The 25,071-nt window shown below is 46.3% G+C and overlaps 1 protein-coding gene across 2 annotated transcripts; it reads left to right on the top strand.

Annotated features, from left to right (window-relative positions):
• The first annotated feature begins 1,065 nt into the window (after positions 1-1,065).
• On the top strand, positions 1,066-24,474 carry TRIM37 (tripartite motif containing 37). Of its 2 annotated transcripts, none has more exons than XM_064677990.1 (25): positions 1,066-1,241; positions 2,493-2,594; positions 3,891-3,931; positions 4,581-4,697; positions 5,626-5,713; positions 6,541-6,663; positions 7,861-7,984; positions 8,676-8,743; positions 9,223-9,347; positions 10,254-10,304; positions 10,709-10,790; positions 12,143-12,219; positions 12,623-12,802; positions 13,488-13,602; positions 13,824-14,036; positions 14,407-14,543; positions 15,242-15,339; positions 16,671-16,871; positions 18,625-18,936; positions 19,627-19,755; positions 20,238-20,406; positions 21,091-21,209; positions 22,707-22,856; positions 23,407-23,485; positions 23,845-24,474. In XM_064677990.1, exons 1-25 carry the CDS (start codon positions 1,221-1,223, stop codon positions 23,846-23,848), a joined length of 2,925 nt encoding a protein of 974 aa, XP_064534060.1. In that variant the 5' UTR covers positions 1,066-1,220; the 3' UTR covers positions 23,849-24,474. The 2 variants fall into 2 exon arrangements, with proteins under 2 accessions (XP_064534060.1, XP_064534059.1); XM_064677989.1 differs by having other exon boundaries at positions 1,090-1,241; positions 18,625-18,798.
• The last annotated feature ends 597 nt before the right edge of the window (positions 24,475-25,071 follow it).

Raw genomic sequence — 25,071 nt, 5'->3', positions numbered from 1 at the left:
GGAGATGCCATGGATTTATTATACTTTCGTGTACGTGACTCCAGACCCTGTGCCTTGCCCTGACCCCTGAACCCAGGCCCTGACCCGCTTAATTTTCCTTTGCCATGAACTCCCTTGGGTTTTTTAGAGTCCAGGGAAAGTGGAGGCTCCCAGAGTGGCCGAGGTTGGAAGGGACCTCTGGAGATTGGAAGGGATCTCTGGAGACTGCCCAGTCCAACCCCTGTCAGAGCAGGAGCAGCTGCAGCAGCTCCCTCAGGGCGGCGTCCTGAAAAATTCCAAGGATGGAGAATTCACCACCTCTGTTAACGCTGTTTGACCACCCTCGCAGTGAAAAACATAAGCAGGATTTTTTTTTCCCTGCATGTTTAATATTTCTATATTTATTTCAACCTAATTAGGGGATAAGATATCCCAAGTTTTACCAAGTTCCGGTGGGGTTTTTGGGAAAAATTATGTCTGTCAAAGGAGAGGAATTTAAATTAGTGCTCCTGGGGAGGGGAAGGCTGATTTCTGAACTCACTGATGAGCTGGTTTAGGGTTTGATGGGAAGAGGAATAGCCTGGATATTGAAGAAAAAAGGGAAGGGATAAATTGAAGAAAAAAGAAGACGGATAAATTGCTTTTTTGATGTCTGCTGCCCTTTTACCTACACGTAATTAACCAGTTTGACAAACTGACTTGATAGTTAAGCATTTAATTATATTCATCAGTTTTCAATAGAGGGCTCGATCCCGTCACTTCCGCCAGCAGTGTTAAATATTTAATTTATTAAATATTATTGGCTACAATAATCGGAGATACCTGTCAGCGGGCAAACAGCTACAGCACGGGCGACAGCGGCTCCGCTTTCTAGAGCCGTGCGGGCTGTGGGAACCCATCCCTGCTCGTGAGCTGAGTAAAGCCGAAAAAAACACGCGTCAAACTCTTACATTGGACACCGAAGAGCCGCCGGTTCCCTCAGCGGCGGCCGCGCCTCCCGCTCTCCCCTCAGGGTGGCCCCGCCCCCCGCGGGTGGCCCCGCGCATGCGCTCTGCGGGCGCGGGGCGGAGCGGCCGCGCTGCCGCGGTCACGGCCGGGCCGGGGCGCGGGGCTGGGGCCGGGGCGCTGCCTCCGCCCGCCCGCTCCTCAAACCCCGCGGAGCCTCCGCTCCTTACCCCGGGCACGGAGAGAGAGGGCCGGGGACAGCCGTCCCCGCGCCCGCCGCCGGCGGGGCCGCAGCCATGGACGAGCAGAGCGTGGAGGTGAGCGGCGAGCGGGCGGCGCGCGCGTCCCCTCAGGGGTCCCCTCAGGGGCTGCCCTCAGGGGCTCCTCCCGCCCTGCCCGGTTCACCCCCCGGCGGGGGCTCTGTCGCGGTGTGAGGGGGGGGATAAAAGAGGCCGCTCGGCAGCGGCTCGGGTGCGCAGGGAGGCAGCAGGTGGGGATGTGGGAGGAAATGAGCTGCGGGTGCCAGTTCCGGAGGTGGATGGAGGGACGGATGGAAGGATGGAGACCTGGCGCACACACAGCCCGCCTTGGCACCGGGCAGGGCTCTCTGTAACCCGGCAGCTCGCACACCTGCTGTGGGCTGAGAGCAGCCAGACCGGGAGAGGGTTTGAAAGACCATCTGTGACAACCTGCTGTGTGTTGCATTCCAATGGTTTGCCCCTGTTAAAGAAGGCAATGTATACGACCTATTGTGATATCTGTAAATTGAATGTGCATCTTGCTTTTGTGCTGATTCGTAATTTCAATACTGTGGGGAAAAATTTAACCCTCCTGAAGAACCTTTGAAAGTTCCGTAGTTAAAACCATGGCTCCTGTATAATGCAGAATGTAGAATTTCTTTATCAGTTAAAAATCTGTCAATATGTAAAGCAAACATTGCTCTCAGAATACCTGTCTCGTTTGGGGAATGGAGAGAGGTGAGGTGGTTGTACTGTAGAACAGAACGGTTCTCTCTTCAAATGGGTATAGCAAAAAGAGGTTGGGTTAAATTTTTATCACCCAAGATTGGTTAAATAGGGTGGGAGAGAGCTAATGGTAGACCATAAAAGAATGTAAATCTTACAAAAGTAAAAAAAAAAAAGTGCCATTCAATTCAGTCCCTCTCATTAGCATTCTGTGTGTCACATACCTGCACTTACCATGGTTTGGAATTAGTTTGGTGCCTGTCCAGTGACACCGGTGGGTGCAGCGCCTGCAGGTGCAGCACAGCTTCTCCTGGCAACTGTTCAATCCCTGGTGAGCTCAAGCAGGAATGATATCCTGGCCCCAAGAAGGCCTGCTCCAAAAAAAAAAAAGATGAGGCAAACACAGAAACTATTCCTTGAAGAAGGAGGCTATGAAATGGTGCAGAGGAGGAGAGCCCTGGTGTCGAGGTGGTGCCTCGCTCGGGGATGTGCTGTTTGGGGTGGAACTGAAGCAAAGCCTGGCGCTCTGCCTGGAAAACAAAGGCAACTCTGATGTGTTTGAAAGCCTGTGGTTTAACAATGGTGATAATCCCCCCTTTGCAGAGCATTGCCGAGGTGTTCCGATGTTTTATTTGTATGGAGAAGCTGCGGGATGCTCGCCTGTGCCCCCACTGCTCCAAGCTGTGCTGCTTCAGCTGCATCCGGGTGAGTTCGCTTCTCACAGCTTATTTTTGCAAATGTATGAGCTGAAAACCGGCTGATCTTGTGAGAACGTTCTTGTTCCTTTTCCTGGAGTTCCAAGGATTCCTTTTTCCTCCTCTGTGCTCCTCAGTTTCCCTTTCAAACACTTCTATAACACCCTGAGGAAAAACTAGGCGGGCTGTGCATTGCCTTCCGTGGTGCTAATTATAGGGACCATCTGGAATAAGTGCTGTTGAGGAAGAGACACACAATGATTCCTTCTTTAGCATCTCCTGAAAGTCTGTGGTGCCTGTGTGGAAGACAAAGGTTGGGATAGGAATCAGATGCTGACTTTGCATCTGGGAAGGTCATACCATCACCTCCTGTATCCTGGAGATGATTTATAATGTTCATCAGACCAGCGTGATGTGATCAGAAGGGGCTAAATCTTTCTCACAGGAGTCTGGGGCACCACCAGAATCTCAGTTAATTTAAGGTGATGGTTACCAATGTATAACACCTCAGTTCCAAACCAGCTGCAGTTATGTGTTGGTGTAGCAGGAGAAGGTTCAACTGAGGTTTCCAGCCCTCCAAGTAGTATTTCCAGAAACTGGAACAGACATTCATCCTTTGCTTTGAAAGCTCTGACAAGAACTGTAGGTGAAGGATTCGTGCTGCATATTAAGAGTGTTGGATGACATATTGTTGCTGGGTGGTGAGAGATTATTCATGAGAATCTTTAAATGTAGTAGTGAGCTGACAAATATAAGCCCATCAACTGCTGAGCTCTTACACTTGTGAGTTGTAGTGGGCAGGTGAAGTTCTTTGCTCAGCTGTTTGTCTCTGGAGCTTTCTGGAAGAGAAACATTCACAGGTCCTTGTGGATTTGATCGTTGAACTGCAGGTATTTAATTGGTCTATAAATAGGAAGGAATAAGTTACCTTGAAGACTAATTAGACTGAAAAATAGGCTTCTTGTACCTTTTGGTTTCCTCTGTTGAAACATACTCTTTAGTCTGAGACTCCAGGAATCTGCCAAGTGGGTGGTTTCTCATGCAATATTTGGTACCTCAGAATTCTCTGTGTAATTTTGACTGAAGCACCTTTGACATCTAAGAAAAGTGCTTGCTTGTTACTAAGGTACAAATAGCAGCTTCTTCTGTGACTAAGTGGTTAAACAATTAAATCTGCTAATAAAAAGGAAAAAATAGAGGAAGACCATAATAAAAATAAGTAACTCCTAATTAATGATAGAATGCACTTGCCTGCAATTCTTTTCTTACAGTCCCTTTAAAAAGGTTTTTCCTCTCTCCATCACAGCGTTGGCTGACTGAACAAAGAGCTCAGTGCCCTCATTGCAGGTAAGGTATTTTTAATATCAGAAGCAAATTATCAGGAATTGGCTGTTCTATCCTGTTAGGATTGATTTTATTTTTTTTTTTTTTTCAGTGCAGGTTGCATTAAATTTATAAGCTTGATTACTTTCTCTTTTTTTTTTTTGGAGACCTGGCTGCTGGTACTATAAAAATTGGCCCAGGTATAACACTTACTGTAAAATACATTCTAGTTCTGTGACAGGCTGAGGTCTTCGTTCTTCCCATGTAACACTGCTGTTTTCAGTGCATGTAGTTTGTGTGGTAAGAGTAACTAGATGGAATTCCTCTTAGAACTCTTTATATTTTTCTTATAAGAGTCAGAGACCAGAAGCTTCACTGTTCAGACTGAACTGTGTCCTTTTTTAGTACTCTAATTTGTCTGATATCAGGCAGCTGCTCTGTGTGGCCCTGTGGGGTGGTTCATTGTGTTCCCACCTCTCCCCAGCCCCCAAACGGGCAAATCCACTTAAAAATTTCTTTTTCTTTTTTTCCTGAAATAACTAATACAGCTTCTGCTTTTTTTTTTTTTGCCTGTGACTCTTCTGGTAGTGTAGAACTTCAGAATTCCCTTCAGTGCTTTTCCTGTATCTCCTGGAGCCACAGTGTTGCTCCTGCTCTGCTGTGCTTCTTGCAGGGCCCCGCTTCAGCTCCGCGAGCTCGTCAACTGTCGCTGGGCAGAGGAGGTCACCCAGCAGCTCGACACACTCCAGCTCTGCAACCTCAACAAGCATGAGGAGAACGAGAAGGACAAGTAAATGGAGCATTCTCTGCATAAAGTGTTCCGTGGTTTGCCTTCCAGGAGTGGGATTTTAGTTATCAGGGAACAAGCTGATAACTTTCACTTGCTGAAAAGCTGAGTTGTGCTGTCGTTTCACACTTCGGTGTCTTTGCCTAGAAAGCTGCTATTTCTGGTTCTACTCAACACATTTAAAATGAAAGATGGGGGAAACATGAAGCACGGGAATACTTCTAAAGGCTCTCAACCCTTCTCAGTGACCAGATATCTGAAATAAGTCTTATCTCTTGTTCATTTGGCAGTAAGTCCCAGTAAGACTGTGCCTGCTGATTTGGTATCTCAGCACGTAACAGCAGGGAAGCTGTTCTGAGCTGTCTTCTGGTCCTGAAAATGTAATTGATAAACCCAGTTGGAGAGCAAAGAAAATACAGAAAGTCCCCCCCAAAAGGCACTACTATTGCTCTGTCATGCTACTGGTGTTCATTCTCCTTCCTTGTCTTTGGAGCTTCCTGTATTTTCTGAGATACTGTTTTCCTAGGGTTCCTGAAATTTTGAGAAATGACAAAGCTCAGCTTGTCCTAAAAGCTTGTGAGCCATTTCTGTGGTTACTTTAGGTAGTGTATGATTAGGTTTTTAATAATGTGTAGCGTGAACTTCTAAAATTCTGAGCTTGATTCCATGCTGATATCCTTTATCTGCTGGGTAGAAATCCAATTTTAGTAATGTACTTTCTGTGAAGTGCTTCCTGAGAGAATACTAAAAACCACATTTATTTTACAAAAGGTTTTTACTGAATACAAGTGTTCTTCTTCAAAATATGTTTTGTGCTTTACTCTCAGTATTGTGTGGCAAAACAAGTGAAAATGTTAAATTGAGTTTGTAGAAAATTCACAGCTATTTTCTGTTGATGAAAAGTGTATTTTTTTTGTTGTTGTTGTTTAAGGTGTGAAAATCATCACGAGAAGCTCAGTGTTTTCTGCTGGACCTGCAAGAAGTGCATCTGCCACCAGTGTGCACTTTGGGGAGGAATGGTGAGAGGAGACTTGCTCATGTACACACACTGAGAGGCTGCAAGCTTGGTGTTTGGCAGCAGCTTTGAAAAACTACAAATGCTGTGAAACTGTTGCTGTGGCTGTTGGATTGCCATGAAAATACTGCAGTTGCACGTGTGCTTATAATTTAATAACATTGGCTGTGAAACCTGATACTTCCTGTTCATAATTAGAGAAGGAAATGGAATTTGTGCCAAAAGGAGCTCACAATTACCTTACACAAATTCTGTGTGGCCATGAGAGTTTTATGGGCAAAAGAAGAAGTCTTGCTCAGAAAATACAGATAACACATTATTTAATTGTCCTGGCCTGTAATCCTGACTATCTTCAAAGCTGTAGCACAGCTTTTTTTTCATCACAATGTTTTTCATCACAGTGTTTATCCGTTCAGGTTCACATTTCAAGGAGAAGCAGCTGTTCCTGTTTGGAACACAAGTGGTTAACAGAGCTGCCTTTGTTTGGGAAGGATGTTTTAATAATAAAAATAAACCTTCAGTCGCTGTTTGATTTGTTAGAGGGTTGCACAGTGAATGAAGCAGTTTATTTTTGGAGGACTGTTGAGACTCCAAATAACTCTTGACAGGAAGCTTTGATGGAATGAAAGCCAAATTCATGACTTCTTAAGAAGGGAAGTGAAAGACAGACTTCCTACATACAATCTGCTCTGGAACTTTTCCAGGATGAGTGATACACTCAGAGGCTTTCTTCCCCTCTCTTTCAGGAATTTAATAGGAGTGGAATAAAGTGAAAAAGAGATGCTTTATTATTCACCACCTCCTCCTCCCCCTTTTTCTCTCTCTGCACAGCACGGAGGACACACTTTTAAGCCCCTGGCAGAAATCTATGAGCAGCACGTCACCAAAGTGAACGAGGAAGTGGCAAAGCTCAGGAGGAGACTCATGGAGCTGATCAGTTTGGTGCAAGAAGTGGTAAGGAAGCTTGCCTGTGGTACTCCCTGGGCAAAGGACAGCTGAAAAGGGGGATGTGGAAGTAGTTCATCCACCATGTCGTGTTCGTGGGGTTTTCAGTACCTCTGAAAAGCTGTTCCATGGAAGTTGTGAGGTTATCCCATAGAGAGATGTTTTTACTTATTAGTTATACTCTTCTTACACAATGTGATAAGGTCAAAACCAGAATTGAGAATGTTTTGTGGTTGTAACAGGGAATTTTTCTTTTGGGGTGTGCTGGTTAAAAGCTGGAGTTGCACAGTTCTTACACTTCCAGAAGTGCAGTCTGCCATGCTAAACAGGTAGAAAAACGCTTTATTCTAACAGAGCTCATTTTCCTTTCTTCAGAATAATAAACTGGAAACGTATCTGAGCCTCCAGGATGGGCTGTAGAGCAGCTCACCAGTTGGAGATTTGTTTGTGTACTTTTCTCTTCCCTGTGGGTTAAATGTGTCAGACATCCAAATATCAGCACGTTCAACTTTGAAGTTTCAGTGGGAATTCCACAAATTCAGTGCAGTTTGTTATATCCCAGGAAGGATTGTCTTTTATATTCTGCTGAATGCAGTTATATTTATAGTGTGTGGTCTTTGTGCAAATAAAATCAGGTGTTTTTAACAAGTTTCTGTATGATTTTTTGCCTGTGCAGTTCAGGTTGTTGTTGTGGTAGGTGAGCTCTGCTCCAGCTCAGATGTGGCTGTTGTATCACCACTTGTGTTTGTAAAATATTGAGAGTTTGTGGCCTTCACCTGCCAGGGAGAAGGAGCTCTTTTTATCACACTACTCGTGTTAGCACAAAGAACTTTTCTGTGCTGCTCAAATTCCAGCAGAGAAACCACTGGTTGCACTTTCAGATTTTGATATAAAGAATCCCCACATGACAAATCCCTGTGTAATGAGAAAATGTTGCTCAGCTTCCCTGTTAACCTTTGGGCACCCAGCAGAGGGCACGCTGATGGATCCAGGGAAATCATGGCTGTGCCAGGAACATCCTGGAATGCAGTTTACTCAAAACCACGTTCTTCTTGTTTTATTCCAAACATCCAGACTTCAGCAGGGCTGAGACTTATTTACTTGCCTTCTCCATAGGGCTGGAGGGAGACTCAGGGATTTCTGGGATCTGAGAGAGCGGGGTCAGTGTGTGAGTGGATGTTTTCATGGCTGTTTTCCCTGTTCCAGGAGAGGAATGTGGAGGCCGTGCGCAGCGCCAAGGACGAGCGCGTGCGGGAGATCCGCAACGCCGTGGAGATGATGATTGCCAGGCTGGACACTCAGCTCAAGAATAAGCTCATAACTTTAATGGGTAGGGATTTTTGGCCTTTTTGAGAGGTAGGAGAAATATGTTAACAATGTGTAAATCCATGGGGAAACTTTCTTTCCCGGGGAATGTGAGTCCTTACACACTTTATGCAGTTAAGTGTGTTAACTGCTGGCAGGAAACTTCCACCTCCAGCAAAGCCTTTGGTTAATTAAGTAGTTACTGTGATACAGTTCTAAGTTGTTAGACATAACCTGGTTATATTCTGTTACAAACTCCTCTATAATAACTTAGAGAACATTCCCATCTGTTTGGAAGATGTTTTTAGTACCTTTCAACTAAAGTGTTTCCTTCACCATTACTTATGTTGGTCAAGGAGTCCATCTTTGTAATATATAATCCTTTTAATGTAAAAAAAAAAAATCAGAAGTGCAGTCAAACCTGCTTTTTTTTGTCCAAAAAGCACCCCCAAAACAACAAACCTGCCTTTTCTGGGACACAGAATGTTTTATTATTACCTTAACCTCAAGTGAGTTCTTCACTACAGCTCTAATTAAAACCCTAGACTTGCTTTTCAAATGCTTTCTCAATCAACCTTGGTATATTTAGAAATCCTTTAAGTGTGTTCTGGGGCAGGTCCAAGTGGAAAAAAAAAAAAAAAGAAAGAGAAGTGCAGTTTCTTAAAATCCAGTGAGTATGTGTTGTTTTTCTTTAAACATGTCTTTTCTTTAAACAGGTCAAAAGACATCACTTACTCAAGAAACTGAACTTCTGGAAACTCTGCTTCAAGAAGTAGAACATCAGGTGATTATGAGCAGAGATGGAATGTTGTGTTACACAGCTCCCTTCTCAGCTGGCCCTTCTTATTTACTTTTTTATTTTGAAACTATTAATTGATGGGTGTTTCTCAAGGATACCTTTTCATTTAAGTGGCCTCAGTTTGCACAATCTCTTCTTAAAAACACATTTGTCTTCTAGGAGTAATCAGAGGTGTTCTGTTGCTTGATAAACAAGTACAGGGATTAATAGCAATATCCTATAAAACTATAAAGTTATATATAAACTGGTTTAACCGAAGTGAAGGACATGGTTGTTGTAACTGTCATTGTAGAATTTCAGAAACAAAACAACCCAAACCTCCAAGCTCCATTTCACACCGTGTTGTGGGTAAACTTTCTGAAGCTGTGACACAAGTGCAATTGATTTGTTTAAAAACAAAAACAGTCAAAACCTTTGTTTTCTACCGACCTAAGGATTTTTTTCCTTCTTTTTCCCCCCTGTAGTTACGATCCTGCAGTAAGAGTGAGCTGATCTCCAAGAGCTCAGAGATCCTGATGATGTTCCAGCAGGTCCACAGGAAGCCCATGGCCTCCTTTGTCACCACTCCTGTCCCCCCAGACTTCACAAGGTCAGTGTTGCATCTCTGTGCTGTTTGTAGTCTGAACTTGGCAACCCTCTCATAAAGGTTTGTTTTGCTTGTTAAAATCATGTTTAAAAGTCTCTTACAGCAGAGTATCTGCTCAACTTACTCCTCCTGGTAACCTGTGCTGCAAGTAGGCTTTTCTGTTCCAGCAGGGCTTATTTTGTCTGCAGTCCCTGCTGGGGACTCAGGACAGTGGGTTCCAGCTCTTTTTTTTCTCTTTTACACTTAGTTTACTGATTTGTCCTTTTTTTTTTTTTTTTTCCTCTTATTATTGGGTCACTCAGTGTATAATTGCAAGGCTCTCATGAGATGCCTCTGCAGGTCACCTTAATTCAGAATATCCAGCCAAAATCACTTCATAGCACAGTTCTTCATGAGGAGAGAGCTGCTGCTGCTGGGTTCTGTGGGAGCCTGGGCAGTTCAGGCTGCCTGAAAAATACCTCAAAAAATTGAAAGTAAAAGAAGTCTCAATAATTAGAGAAATCAGTTTGGCCTTGTCATGATTTAACTCTGAATGTTCATTTTTTAATGGCACCAAGGTGGTCTGAAACAAACTTTAAATGTTGTGCTTTCAGCCACCAACAGTTTCATCCTTTCTAGAGCTGCCAAGGAGCCTTGCATTAAAAATTCACCACATTAGGAGATTATTAGCCAGCACAGGTAAAAGGGCAAAGCCTCTTAAATGCTTCTGGTTGCTATAAATATTAGTTTTATTGTTGTGTGCTATCACATGGAGAGGTACTGGAGAGAAGGCTTATAAATGGAATGATACCACAATAACCCAGTGGCTCTGCTGACCCAAATTATCTAAAATGCTTCTGCAGATTCCAAAAGTTGGGATTTTTAATGTCCTGTTATTCCACTCTCATATATTTATTCCTTCCCCCGCAGTGAATTGGTTCCAGCCTATGACTCAACTACGTTTGTCTTGGAAAACTTCAGGTAAGAATTCATCTTAAATTAGTGTGAATGTTGGGAACCTTCTTCCATGTCTTCCCTCCATGAGTAGTGTTATTTAAAACACAGAATAGTCTCTACAGAAAATTGTTGGATCTTGGCATTCCATTAAAAAATCTCTTGTTTGCCAGGTGAACAATCAACCCCAGCTAAATCTTGCTAGAAAGGTTTCTCATGATAAAATGGGATATTTATTTTTTAAATAAAAATGGGACAATTTTAGGAGGAGTACATAGATTTGGATGGACACTTAGCTCACACGCTGCTCCATGCTCCTGCAGCAAGAAGGATGGTTGTGGAATGGAACAGTGGAGTTGTTTGTGCAGCTCAAGGTCCCAGGGAAGGTTCTGCTTTGTCCCAAAATGAGGTGTTTCCTCCTTCCCCCCCAGCACGTTGCGCCAGCGAGCGGACCCCGTGTACAGCCCACCCCTGCAGGTGTCGGGGCTCTGCTGGAGACTGAAGGTTTATCCGGTGAGTTCTGTCTTCTACTGGAGTTGTCACCCCATCCCAGACACCTCACCAGCATTCCCAGGCTTCTCCTGTCAGGAATCATCACTCATGTTGTCCATAAAAAGCTGTAGGAGAAGAACAGCAGAAGGGTGTAGAGTTGATCACCAACTCTGCAGAATTCTCTGCCTCCAGCTCTCCAGCAGGAACATTGTCCCTACAGTGAACCTGGTTGATTTAAAAGCAATTAAAAATGGGGCTTACCAATGTGGCAGAGAAATTTTAATAGCTGTTTATGCCCTTTATGTCTCAGTGTTTATTTGCAGATGTCTCTTACAGAAATGAGGTGTAGAAAAACTTACTCTTTGTTCATGAACATCACTTATTGGGGAAGGTGGGAGGAGGACAGGGTGTTAGTTGTTCACTGTGCATCCAGTTCTCAAGCTGGGCATTTAAAATGTGTGTAATGAACTAAAGTCCTTTCAGTGGGCTGAATATTCCAATTTCTGAAGCAGTAGCTTTGTCCATGTTGGAATGTTGACCCACAGGGTGGGATGTTTTTACAGTCCTGGTCTGCAGAAATAGATGTTTGGTGGTGGAGCACCAGTTGTGCCTGTCAGTGATTTCTGGGGCAGAGAACTGGCTCCATTCTTTACACCCACATGTGCCCAGAACTGTGTTCTTGCAGTGCAGAGACAGAAAGGTGTGTAGGTTATCAGTGAATTCAGGATTGGCTGCATGAGTTGTGCTGTCAGAAGGCATTAAAATCTATTTTTTCAATGGTAAGTTGAAATGTTCCTTCAACCTGGAGGATTGAAGTTGAGCCATTCTTCGTCCTCAGTCCAGGTGAGTGTGATGGAGGTTTTGCTGTACTTCTCCTTGATTTCTGGTGACTCTAATATTGTTTCTCAGTTAACTGATCTAACTTTTTCATGTTGCATGGGGGTTTTTTTCCTGAAGAAATGGCTCTTTTTCTCAAAAATTAAGTAGCTGTGAAATGTGGCTGTGTGTAAAATATTTCAGAACTAATGCTTGACCTGAAATAATGTTTTTCTGATACATTGACAAGTGTTTGTCTATTCAGACTTCCACTAAATCAAAACCCTAAAGTGTTAATAGAATAATAAAAGTTTTGCCTTGAGATCTGTATCTGAGATACCAATACTACTGTGGATATGCTTCCAGTTGCAAATTCCTTGATTCGTGTTAGAGTAGGAGGTCACCAAAGACTAAAAATCACAGGTGTAACATCCAGAGTAGATTCCTTCTGCAAATTCAGTGTTGTTTGAAGCTGTTTTCTAAACTTTTCTAAACCTTCTATACCAAGATGTCTTTTTTTTTCCTGATTTTAATTAATTTCTCAATTTTATTTGAAGGATGGAAATGGAGTAGTAAGGGGCTACTACCTGTCTGTGTTCTTGGAGCTGTCTGCTGGATTGCCAGAGACATCCAAGTAAGTAAACCTGTAGTAAGAACAGACACTGGGTATTTTTTCTGTTGGTGTTTGCTGAGAATGGCCTCAAGGTCTGTGGTGTTGCCAGGGATTGATGCAGAGCCCTCTTGGAAAGAATAGTGGGACTTCTGTTGTTCACTGAGCTTTGAATTGCTCCCAAAGATAACTTAAAGTTGTTTCTCAAGATAGAAAGCAAGTTGGCAAAACAACTGATAAGAGTATCTGTCTCAGAGCTCAGTCCCAGTTCACTCTGCTCCCTTTTGCTCTTTCTTCCCCCTTGCACTGTTTCAGTGTTATTTTAAGACTTTTCAGCTGGGCAGAGAAGCCTCTTGGGAAGTGCAAGTGCTAAACCTGACCCGTTCAGCAGCCCTGACTCCTTTCTTTGGCCCTGACCCCTGTGCAGGTACGAGTACCGTGTGGAGATGGTTCACCAGTCCACCAACGACCCCACCAAGAACATCATCCGCGAGTTCGCCTCCGACTTTGAAGTGGGAGAATGTTGGGGCTACAACAGGTTCTTCCGCCTGGACCTGCTGGCCAACGAGGGCTACCTGAACAGGCAGAACGACACCGTCATCCTCAGGTGAGGGGCAGCTCTGGGGGCTCAGTGTCACCTCTGCTGCTGAAACAGGAGAGAATTTGGGAGTGGAATTTAAAATGCGTCTTGTCAGAAATGGATTTCACTGTCAGCGGCTTCAGAGAAGGAGGTTGCCAGAGGGAGTTGTGGAAATTTGAATTGTCTCTTACTTTGAGGAGTAGCTGCTCCTGACTTTAATAAGTTAAGGAAAGAACCTTCACCCTCTAACCTTTAATAAGGGTTAGAGGTCTGTAGCCCATGGAATTGAAGGAAAAGGGTGCTTTCTCCACTCTTTAGAAACAGCTGTAGTGAGCATAGGAGAGCTCTGGGAATAAAGAGAGTCTGTAAGTTAAGAGAACTAATGCAGTCACTGGGAACTGCTCTATTAGGAGAAAATGTAGGAGCTGCATCCATCTGCTTCAGATATTGTCTGTAGTGTGTGAATTCTGTTAGTGTTGGTTTGTGAGGAACTTCCTCTCCTACAGAACTCTCCCTGCTGCCAGTCAGGGGGTTCAGGACATTGAGCACAGAAGCACCTGATGTCTGTTAAGTTTTCTGTTAAGTTTATTTAATCACTAGATTTTAGGTTTTAAGATGTTCTTCTCCAGGGCTTTTTGGAGGAAGGAGGGGACACCAAAACACAGACCTAACAAAAACCCTCATAAAACCCTTTTCCAACGTTCCTTTGAAGGTTCCAAGTGCGCTCCCCAACCTTCTTCCAGAAGTGCAGAGATCAGCACTGGTACATTGCTCAGCTGGAGGCAGCTCAGACAAGTTATATCCAACAAATAAATAACCTTAAAGAAGTAAGTGAAATGTGTGAGAATGTAAAATCACCTTTAACTGACAGGTAATTAATTACCTGGTTTAGGTTACAATATTCACGATTGTCAGTTGTGTCTACTGGGAGTTTGATATTGGTGTTATTAAAGTAGAATCAATGCAAATCACCAAACTTATGGATTTGATGGTGATGCTCCATTATTGTTCTCTCTGTTTATTTTTGTGCCTCCTTGTGACATTTCAGAGGCTTGCAATCGAACTGTCCCGGACCCAGAAGTCACGAGGGGTTTCACCTCCAGACACTCATCTCAGTCCCCAGAACGATGATGGGGCAGAAACAAGGTCGAAGAAACCTGGCCAAAGCATTGAAGCTCTGCTGGAGAACTTCTCTGCTCCGGGGTTAGCACGGGAGAGCAAGGAAGAGGAGGAGGAGAAGACCCAGCAGGAAGACTTGAATGTAGGAATTTTTCTGTGTCCTGCCTTTCTGTTTGTAGCTTTCTGCGATAGGACAGCAATAGAAACACAGGGGAGCTCCTGAATTGTAAATTAGATTTATTATCCTTGGTGTGGAAATAGGAGATGACACACTCGAGAGCTGTCAGTGAGAGTTGTTCCAGAACAGAGCTAATGGATCCCTCCACAAAAAGGTTTCCAAGTTCCAGCTGAAAAATCCAGCTTTTCTGTTACAGCCTTTACTGTGCTTTGAGACCCTTCTGTGTGACAGGACGACCCTGGGGAGAGAGAGTTTCTGTTCACAGCTTTTGGGGGATGCACCAAGGTGCAGCCAACATGTTCCTTTATCCAAAACCTTGCTGTTTTCCCTGCAGCACGAGCTCTCAGATGGTGACCTGGATATAGACCTTGCTGGGGAAGATGAGGTGAACCACCTGGATGGCAGCAGCTCCTCAGCAAGTTCAACAGCAACCAGTAACACTGAAGAGAATGATATAGATGAAGAAACTATGTGAGTAACTTCAAATGCCTTTCAGGTCATCACTTTATGTCCCAGGACAATCATCCTAATTCCAGTGGAAGCGGATTCATTTGCTGTATCACAGCTGTGGGGTGTGTGGGATTCCAGTGCAAGGTGAGAGGTGCTTCCCACACTGGAAACAGCTCAGAGTTAACACTAAACATTGAATTTTTGGTCAGCTAGTTACCGTCTTCCTGATCTCTTTATTTATTTCAGTGTTGCATTTGTCTTTGACAAGTGATGATCTGTGAAGGTTCTTTCCCAAAACACTCCTGAGAAATGTTTCAGCACTGTAAGAAAAGAGAGGTTTGGTGTTGGGAAGTGTTGTAGCAGCAGGAGAGTGATAATAAGGACAGGTGCTTAAAATGGGGAATTGAAAACCCTTGGCTGAGCCAATGTCAAATCCTGGAATCTTCATTAAAGCATGAGAATGTGTTACAACATGTGCAAATATAGAAGTTTGCAGGACAGGTTTTGCAGTGTTAGGTACAAGTGGCACTTTTGGCCTCTCGGTTGAGTCAGTCATTTCATTGCCACACTGTCACTGTTCAGCTTGTGTAGCTTGGAATGCAGAAAATACTATTTACAGCACTTTGGGTTGGTTTTGAGGTTTGTGCCACAACGTTTAGCAAGAACTGAGAAAAGCTAATAGTTGTATTTTCCTTTTTCCTGCCTGCTCATCCTCCAAGGTCTGGAGAAAACGACGTGGAATACACCAGTACCATGGAGCTGGAAGAGGGAGATCTCGTGGAGGATGCAGCAGCTGCTGCTACTCCTGGAGCATCAGGTATGAAAAAAAAGACTTCAGAATTCCCACCTCTGCAAAACACTGCTGGATTCCTTCCCCTCTTCTTCTTGGAAGCAAAGCCAAGCTGCGTGTTCTGCAGGCATTTCTATTTTTGGAAATGCTGCATCATGTGGTTTGTGCTGATTATTGCAGTGTAGCAGAAACACTTCGTCAGTTCAATAAAAAAAAGGGGGGGGGGAAAGTCTTCTGCTGGTTTAAAAATGATGTATAAGTTTGGAGGGCAGCTCTGTGCCTCTCTGAAATTCCTTGTGTTCCCATCAAAAGTAAACTGAGAAGCAATTTTTCCTGGTATCTCTGTGACCTCTGAGTGTGTGACACGTTCACTTGGGTTTTAGTGCCCTGCAAAACCTAAAGAGTGTGGAGGGAATGAAGTAAGGAACCCTCACAAGTGAAGCAGAATTGCAATTGAAATGCAATATGAAAGTATTCCAGGATTTCTTGCAGCCTAGGGATGATGACAGTCGTAGGTTAATAAGATTCTGAGGAAAATATATCTGTATGGAATGATAGTATATTTATTTATGGCAGAGCTACCAAATGTGCCATTCTCTGGAAGTGCTGTTTGTGCTGCTGGTGCAAATCTCCCAGGGCTTGAGAGACAGAATTCCTTAACTGTTTAATAACTCCTTGAAAATTTCTTGTGAGCTTGGAAGTTGAAGGACCCGTGTGTCTCCTGCAGGGAGAGCCTTTAGAGTAGTAGCACAGTGGCTGTAGGAACTGTAGAAATTTAGGAGGTTTTGGAACACAATTTTTAACAGCATTTGTAAAAGCTGACATGATCTCTTCACCTGAGCCTCTTGCATTTACCTGTTTTCCAGTCTGACTGTTAGTTCCAGCCTGGCTGTGTTGGAAGGGAGTTGTTCTAAACTGTACAAATTTAGTCCCACAGATCAAACTACTTTCTCTGAAGACTTTGCATCCTTTGAGAGCCTTGGCCACTGTGTAGGGGGAATGTCCCTCCTTGATTTAACTGGGGACACCCACACCACACCTAGAAAGTTTGGGCATGTCTTCAAAATAAATGCTCTTTGTATTGATGAGTTAACAAATCTATTTATTAAGAGACTTACATGAAAGGTAGGAAGTGAAGCACTTCCCCCCTCCCTGTGCTTTTTATCTTAAACTTTAATTAGAAGCATATCTGATTGCTTTCAGAACCCATAAATCCATGAAACACCGATGTCTTGTTAAGTTTCATGGAATGTGTTCATTCTTAATCTGCTTGGATAACCCTGTCTCTTTATTTTGCCCTGGGAATAATGCATCCCTGTGTCCCACACACTCCCATTCCTTCTGTTTCTCTTCTTTAGGTACAAGCCACAGCTACAGCAGTGCCAGTGGGAGACCCTCCCGACGGGGAGCCAGTGCCCTGGGCTCCACAACCAGCAGCAGTTTGCTGGATATAGATCCCTTAATTTTAATCCACTTGCTGGATCTGAAAGACAGGAATGGTATGGAAAACCTCTGGGGCCTTCAGCCACGTCCTCCTGCCTCTCTTCTGCAGAACAGAGGTAACTACATCACGCATCAGATGATTTAATTCCAGCCTGGGAACGTCTCAGAGCCCAGTGGGAGGTGACTGGAAGGGCCTTTTCTGGAAGGGGTTGGCTCTGAAAGCCAACACAACACACAGCAGCTCTCTGCTGAGGCAGCAGGTCCACCTCTCCCTGCACATATTTGGTACCCAGAGTGGCTGGGAGTACTTGGGGAACAGAGTAAACTAACAAAATAAATCCTGGGATTTACTTCTGCATGAGAAAGGCAATCAGGAGCAGAAAAATGTGTGCAGTTGTGAGGCTGGAAGAGCACGTGTGAGTGCTTGTGGAAGGGGAATGGATCAAAATGTCAGGAGCCAAAAATAGTGATGGCATTTGAATAATTGAAGACTTTGAAGGGTATTTGTGGTTCATTTAGGACCCTTCAACCGAAAACAGCAACGAACTCCCCGTGCAGCAGAGGCAGGAGAGCTGGGAATCTGCACCCAGGGCTGGTCCTGGAGGCTGCTCCTTCCCTGGTTTTGATAGTAAAGAATTAAAACTAAATCAAACCTCAATAATGCATTTATCATGTTTAACACTTGGAGCTGCTGCCCCACCACCACAGCATCTCATCTCAGGTCGTTCTGAAACAACCTTTGGTGACTCCCCAGAACAGCAGAGAAATAATGGTCCCTTTGCTACAAATAATGCTTGGGTTTGCTGCCACAGTGCCACTGGTGTCACTCAATGTAAAAGCTGACTCAAACTCTTTGTTCCCTTGTTTTGTTCCTTTGTCATTAGCTTTTTAAATGTAGTTACATAAACAGTCATGAATTTTCAGTGGCTGTAACCCGTATTTCCAAAAATGGAAGTCACTTCGACAAGGATGAAAAGAGGGGAGCAGCACATGAACTGTGAGTCTCAGCTCTCGTTTGCCTGGAAAAAGCCCTGGACAAAAGGAGTTCAGGGGAGGGCTTTGCACTTTATGCTGTGCCACTGGAGCAGGGTGAAGCTCTCCTGTTGTGCTGAGTGGCCTCCTGGTTGTCTTTAGCTGCTGGTTACACAGCCAAAATCACCCACTGTGTGGAGGTTCCCTTGAGGTTCGAGTGTGCCCAGAGCTTATTCAGGCTGGTCAGAGAAGAGAAAGCTGCTGTTACATTTGGAGTTTGCCAGACTTCACCTCCTGGGGTGAAGGTTTCTAAGAGCCACTTGACTTCAGGGTTTGGAACAGCTGAATTTGCTGGGAAACACTCACAGAATTTACAACACTTCACACAAACATCCAGGTTGATCTAATTCCAGCTGAGCAGCACAGACTTACTCAGGTATTAGCTGCTTGACCTGATCTTCTGCTGGGAGGTACTTAAGAGAATTCCTTCCCTAGCTTCTGATTTCTTTGAGTTCTCTGTGCTCACATATGTTGGTGGTACAAGAATTTTATACAGACAGACAACAGTTTTTCTAAAAACATGTAACAAAGTTGGCATGAACTGACAGCCTGGTTGGTGAACTCAGGTGTCACCAGAATTCCTGCAGCAGTACTGGGAGCCTGGTTCCTTCCAGAGGGCAGGTTCTGGGGCCTTATTCCATCCCAGGGAACAAACCCTTGCTGTCCCAGTGGCTGTGCGGTGCTCGCAGCCTCAGTAGGTGCCACACCAGGACAGAAGGGTACCTGTGTCCCTCATTTTTATAGCAGGGCAAATGAGCTGTTAAAAATTGATGTCTGTGTTTATTGGAGAATGGTTTTACTCACCTGCTGTGGTCTCTACCTTTTCCCTTGGTGAAGCCTCATCCTATTCCCTGAAGGAGCGGGACCAGCGGCGGCACCAGGCCATGTGGCGAGTGCCGCCCGACCTGAAGATGCTGAAGAGGCTGAAAACCCAGATGGCTGAAGTCAGAAGCAAAATGTCAGATGTGAAGAACCAGCTGTCTGAAGTGAGGAGCAGCAATGCTGGCTCTGGTGAGGGACAGCCCAGCTTCTTCTCCATCGAGCAGGGGGCTCTGGCTGCCTGTGGGACCGACAGCTGCAGCAAACTGCAGGAAATAGGGATGGAACTGCTGACAAAGTCTTCAGTCACCAGTTGTTACATAAGGAATTGTAAGTGCGTGGAAAAGGGGGGATTTAAATGTCACCCTTGCAGGTGGTTTGTACATCTCAGCATCTGGAAATAGGCCTTGTGTAGTTCCTCGTTCTCAGGTTCAGCTGTAAGCACCAGAAATGTAACCCTGCCCTGCCTTTGAGGGAGTAAATGTCACTGAAACTGAGTTCACCCAAACTTTACTCCACAGCCAGCGACACACCTGATGCAGTGAGAACATTCTGAGGCTTAACCCAGGGTCAAACTGATCCAGGCTGAGGGTCACTCCCTGGGGACTGCTCTGTGTCTGGCCCAGCTGTGAACTTGAGGCTGTTGCATGGTGCTTGCCAGGGCACAAATACAGACTTGCTGTATTTGCTAACTTGAAATCTTTCTAAAATCCAAGTAAGCCAGGGTTTGGGTTTGGGTCTCTCTACACTCATGCTGACTGAAGGAATGTGGATGGAGCTTTGTGAAGGATGCCTTAGTGTAAAGCCAGTGAGCATGACTTGCATACTCTTGGCCACATCCATAGTCAGCCAAGCTTCCCTCTAGCCCAGGTCTTGGACAGGAAGGGCGTGGAAGGAGTTTTGTGCAGGACTGGGAGTTAATGAGCAATGAGAATGATGTGGAGCTTCACCCAAGCACAAGGACAGGATACTGCAGTGGTTTGACTGAACACTTGTCACATCTTAAAACTATTTTTGCAGCTGCCAGTAAGAAAAGCGGCTCAGCAAAGCCCCTTCGCTCCGGAGCAGCGGGAAGTCTGTCCCTGAGGAGAGCCATGGACTGTGGGGATGTGAATCTGCGTGTGAAGGGAGACACTCAGACTCCTGAAGGTAACCCAGGCCATTGGTCCTTGTGTGACAGGGCACAGCTTGGCATCTGTTGTACAAAAGCTTCTCCATAAGTCTTTTATTTGGCATCTGGAGTTTCCCTGACACTTGACTGGATCCTTTCCCAAATGTAGTGAATGTTCCTGTACCTTTTGGGAGCTGATCTGGGAAGCAGAGCCTCGCAGTGGGCATAAACAGATGTGTTAGGTGTTACTTTTAGTCTCAATGAAGATATTTCAGGGAAAATCCTGGATCAAAAAGTACTGACCCAGGTTTAAACTGTGGTTTGACTTGAAGGGAACTCGAGGAATCCCCTGGATCGGGGGCTGTAGGAGTTGTACGATGGTGCCGCTCCTGAGTTTGGCGAAGCCAGGGCTTCACTTCGAGTGGAAATGAGGGAACACCTGACAGAGGAACGGGTGTTTTGCCCCTCTCAGGTGCTCAGAGGGGGAATGGAGGGTCACAGCTGTGCTCTCTCTGCTCAGGTGGCCTGGGCAGCTCCAAGCTGGGCAGTCGGCACCGGGCCCTGGCCGGCGCGGCCGAGGCGCTGCCGAAGGAGGACAGGCCTTGTGAGGGCTCGGATTCCGACGGGGGAGTTGCTGCCCTCCCTGGCTTGGCTGCTGTGGAGAAGACCAGAAAAGTTGGTGCTCTGGGGTAAAGGTTTTATTCTTCTTTCCTCCTGTTATCTCCTCCCCCACCTTCCCTTGATCCACAAAAAACTCCACAATCTACTAAAACCAGGTGCTTGTAGCATGAAAGGGAGATTACTTTGAAGTTTACTTGCTTGCTGCTGTTCCCTCTGGACATTAATTTTTGGGTTTATAACTAGGTTACAAGTTGTCTTTTCTTTTTTCCTTTTCTTTCTTTTTAGTTTCTTTTATTTTGATCAGCTGTGGCTGGAGCCTGACACTTGGATTTGAAAGGCATCCCAGTCTGTTTTCCCACTGTTCCATGCAAAATATCCTCTGACTGAGATTTAATCACTTTTGATTTCCTCGTTTTAAGATGATGTTTTTCACTGTGCCTTTATTTTTCAGCTGTTTCATGATAATTCCCTGTTGGGCAACTAAGCACAGGGCAATGGAGTGCTCAGGTTATTTCTTTCTAAGTAGCTAAAGTCACCTTTTATGGAAAAAAAACTGGAAAAGTCTGAGGAGTAATTTTTTTCAGATTTTAAATATTTCTAAATCAATCCAAGCTGGGAGTTGAAGTGGGTATGCAGGAGATTTAAGCAATGAGTAAAACTGGATGTGGCACTAAAAGGATTTGTTTCTGTGACCGAATCCAAGCCGAATTTCTAACGCGGGGTTTTGCGTTTCTCCCGAATTCTTTCTCAAGCTCAAACTCCAAGGGCTGTCGGACAGAAGGGGCACAGGCAGGAGCTCTGGAGAACAGCTCTGAGCCCGGGGAGCTGCAGGGAATGGCCTCGGAAGGCACCTCTGCGGGGCCAGAGGAAGGTAACGGGGGCGCCGGGGGGGGCGGGTGCAGCGTGGCAGCTCTTGGGGCTCTGCTGAGCCGCCTCTGCACTGGGACCTCGAGGGGGACAGAAAAGGAGGAAAACCCCCCAAAGCCAACAAGCCCCCAAACCTGCTTTCATGGCTGTTGAACTTTGCTGTAACGTTTGGCAGCTGTGGAATAAACGTGACCGAGGAGAGGGGCTGTGTGTCCTTGCTGTGTGTGGAGGAGCGGGGATGTCACGGAGCAGCAGATGTGGTGCCACCTCCCTCCCTGGACAACCAGCTGCTTTTTGTACCTCTTCTTTTGTCTCCAGGTCTTTTGGTGTCCAGTCCAGTGGCCTTGAAAAGGAATTCTTTTCTAATTAAAACAGTGGTCAGTGACCTTGGCTTTTAAGTCTCCTGCCTTCAGGGACAAACCCCCCTGGTCACTTCCTCCACGTCCTCACTCCAACCTCTCCAGCACTTCATTCCTGCTGGGTGTTGTGGTACATAAGCCAGTTTCCTTAGAGACTTGGAGGAAACTTTTCCCCCTCCCTTCCTGCATCCTTTCCACGCTGGAAAAAAATAATATTGCCTTTTTTTTTCCTTTCTTTTTTGAAAGTCCACGTAGAAGAGTTTTTCTTATCTTGCTAAAACTCTCCTGCCTTCCACCCCTGCACTGATTTGAATTTCAATGACTGGATTGTAGCTCAAAGCCTATATTAAGGTGCCAGCATCCATCTCGAGCTGCAGTTTGTGCGGGATCGTGTGGGAGTTGGCATTTGCAGAAGGTCTCTCAGTGACAAAACTGAATTTCTGCTCTTAGTCACTGCAGCGTGATCGTGATGCAGCTCCGCTCCTGGGGCAGAGCCCAATAGGAGAGCGCCTCAAACCCTCAAATACTTCATTGTTAAAAACCCCAGGAAGCAAATATTACAATTCTGTTCTCCTTTCAGAGGAAAAGCTGCAGTGGAGTTGGCCCCTCACTTGGCTTTTCCTTAGCAATGAGTGTTGGCTCTTAAGAAGTAAAAAGTGTCTCCCCCAGAAGTGCCCAGTGCACACCCAAGGTCTGGCACAGCCAAAGCCACCACCTTGATGGCACCAAGAGCTGTGGTTCTGCTTTGAGGGGTTGTTTGTTTGTTGGGTGTGACTCAAATGCAGTGCTGCTCGAGGGCTCTGGCAGGTCCATCTGCCCCACGGGTCGTGTTCAGAAAGCAACTTTAATTTTGTGAATTGCAGCTGGAGGGGAGGGAGATGTGCACTCCTGGGCTTGGGCTCAGCTGGTGGCATGTGGGAACTGCTCCTCTGGAGTGGGGCTGCCCAGCAAATCCAGCCGTGGTCTGGTACTGCTGCTCTGTGAGATCCCTCCGTGCTCTGGGAAGCACATGGAGCTGCTCTCCATGTCCTGCCAGCCCTGGGGATGTGATATTGGGAGCTCCTCCATGTGAAAAGGTCTGAAAACAGCTGTGTGGATCTCACCATCCTCTCTGCCTGGGGTGTCTCTGGTGTCTCTTGCAGCCGGGGGGTGCCAGAAGCACGTCCTGCATCTCCTGCCGGGAATGAGCAGCGACAGCGACATCGAATGTGACACGGAGAACGAGGAGCAGGAGGAGGCCTCGCCCTCAGAGGTGTTCAACCAGGCCTTCTCTGTCCAGCCCTCCACCGAAGGTAGGGTGGATATTCCAAGCCCCCCTTCCCAAACACTCCCACATGGCTGTGGGATACAGATCCCAGGGGGGGCTGTGGAGGTGTTAAAGCTCAAGCAAGTGCCAGTAAGATTTGGAACTCCTCTCTTGGGATACCAGTTAAAACAGATCAAAACAGGAAAGGGAAACTCTTCCTAGCCTTGAGAAGTCAGTTCAGGTGAGTCTCCTGGGGAAGGGTTGGAAAACCCACAGTGCCAGTTCCGAATTGGAACTCCCTGTGTGCCAGCACGGGCACTGTAAGTAGGCTAATTCCAGGGAGGTAACCACTGCCTTAGACATGGATTTGCATCTTAATTGGCAGGAATGAGCTTGGAGCAGTTCAGTGGAGTTTCAGAAACTTGTCTCACTTTTGGTGTAAAAGCTTTAACTTCCAATCAATGGATCAAAGCTGGGAGGCCGCAGCTGCCCCAGGATGAAGTTTGGGCTGAGCCAGGGGAGGGGAGGGAGCACCCACTGGTGTTCTGTGCCCCTCTGGTGAAGGTGACTGGGCTCTGTTGGTGTGTCACCCTCAGAACACTCCTCGGTGTTACCGGATGGCGACCAAGTGAGTTCTGACGATCTCGGCTTCGTCCCTGGAGACGACACCACCAGGTAACGGGGACGGTTCTCCTTGGCCAGCCCTGGGGCTGCACCTTCCCTGTGCTGCTCCAGGAGCTGCAGCCACAGAGCCAACACTCCTCCTGCTGTGGGTGTTGGTACAGTCTGATCCCTGTGTTTGGCAGCACCAGGGGGAGGCCATGGCTGCCCAGCCCCCCTGAGCTCCACTGGGGAATGAGGAGTCTGGGAATGAGGGAGGGCAGGCTGAGTTCTGAATGCTTCTGTAATCAGCACAAAACTGATTGGGTTGAAGCAGCTGACATGAAGTTTTGACTCCTAAGACTGTGTTTGCTTGAATCCTTAAAGCTGCCCCAGCAGGAGGGTTTTCAGTGGAATCTCTTTGTCTGGAGCAGGTAGAGTGTGGGCTTGGGGCCTGAAGACCCACCACTGCATCCCTGGGGAGAGGGGTGTGCATTCCCTGGAGCTGAGCCCGAGGCTGCTGTCGATGGCTGTGTGTGCTCTCCATTCTGTGGTTCTTCTGCCATTGTCTGAAACCTGTCCCTGGGGCACAACGACCTTGGAAGGCCTTGCACTACAGGTTGCATTCCTGCTGGCTCTGCCAGCCTCACGTGCTCTGAGGAACTGTTGGGAAGGTCCTGAGCCCTGTCCTGGGAGGTGTGTCCTGCTGGAATAACCACGAGCGTGGGACTGTCCTCATTTTAACCCCTGGGGCCTGGTGGTGGCTCCAGAGCTGGGGTGGAACAGGCACCACACGAGGTGTTTCCCCGGTCGGTGACATGGACCAATCGCACCCATTGCCAAACTCTTTGCCACTGTTCGTTACATTTTGAGCTGCTCAACTACTTGTGAAGCCCCTCTGGGAGCTGCCCCCTGGTTAGTGACAAAGCACTAACGTACCCGGTGTCGTGCCTGTCCTGCTGCCCGTGCCCTGTGTCCGTGTGAATGTGCCGCCGTGGCCGTGCTGTACGATTTAGTTTGAAACTGTTTGCACTTTGTTAATAAAATTGAATGTTGAAACCTGAGGTGGAGTTCTGGATGTTTGAGTGAGGTGGTGGGGGCTGTCAGGGTCCGAGCACAGGCCTGCACAGCCCCTCTGGCTGCTCACGGGAGGACTTCTCCCTGTCATCCACCCGTCACTTTTTTCTTTAATTATTCAATGAAAAGCACTTAAACCCCTCTGGGATTCTTGAGGCTGTGTTTGTAAAAGCCAGACCAAATGCTTGAATCTTGATTCAAACAGGCAGTGAGGAGGATGCACAGTTTTTACCCAGCTGGGTTTGTGTTTCTCAGCTGCAGAGGGAGCACAGCCTGTTCCAGGGCCAGGCCCCTCTCTGTGGTGGTTGTGGGGGCTCGGGGTGTGCAGGGCTGTGGGTGCATCACTGCCCTCAGCTCAACTGGTGTCCTCACAGAGCTCTGCCTCTGCAGCACTTGCACAGGGTTTGCTCTTGCAAACCTTGCTCACCTTATGGAGAACTTACTTTTGGAGCTGGTTTGTAAAGAAGAGGTGGGGAAAGGGGCTTGGGAGATTTCTTTATCTACTTGGACTGTGCCACCACAGCCTTTTGGGCTGTGAAACAGCAGAGCTGGGCTGTGATGGGCTCTGGGCAACCCCATGGAGT

Source organism: Pseudopipra pipra, chromosome 21, assembly GCF_036250125.1.
Source record: "Pseudopipra pipra isolate bDixPip1 chromosome 21, bDixPip1.hap1, whole genome shotgun sequence".
Taxonomy (NCBI): Eukaryota; Metazoa; Chordata; class Aves; order Passeriformes; family Pipridae; genus Pseudopipra; species Pseudopipra pipra.
Note: the sequence above shows the minus strand (reverse complement) of the source record. Positions and strands in the feature narration are given on the sequence as shown.

What these genes read in the sequence shown, in the direction of transcription:
- TRIM37 (XM_064677990.1), top strand. Translation starts at nt 1,221, where the DNA reads ATGGACGAGCAGAGCGTGGAG. An exon ending in AACGACACCGTCATCCTCAG is followed by an intron (nt 12,803 to 13,487) that starts GTGAGGGGCAGC and finishes GTTCCTTTGAAG; the next exon opens with GTTCCAAGTGCGCTCCCCAA. An exon ending in TGTCCAGCCCTCCACCGAAG is followed by an intron (nt 22,857 to 23,406) that starts GTAGGGTGGATA and finishes TGTCACCCTCAG; the next exon opens with AACACTCCTCGGTGTTACCG.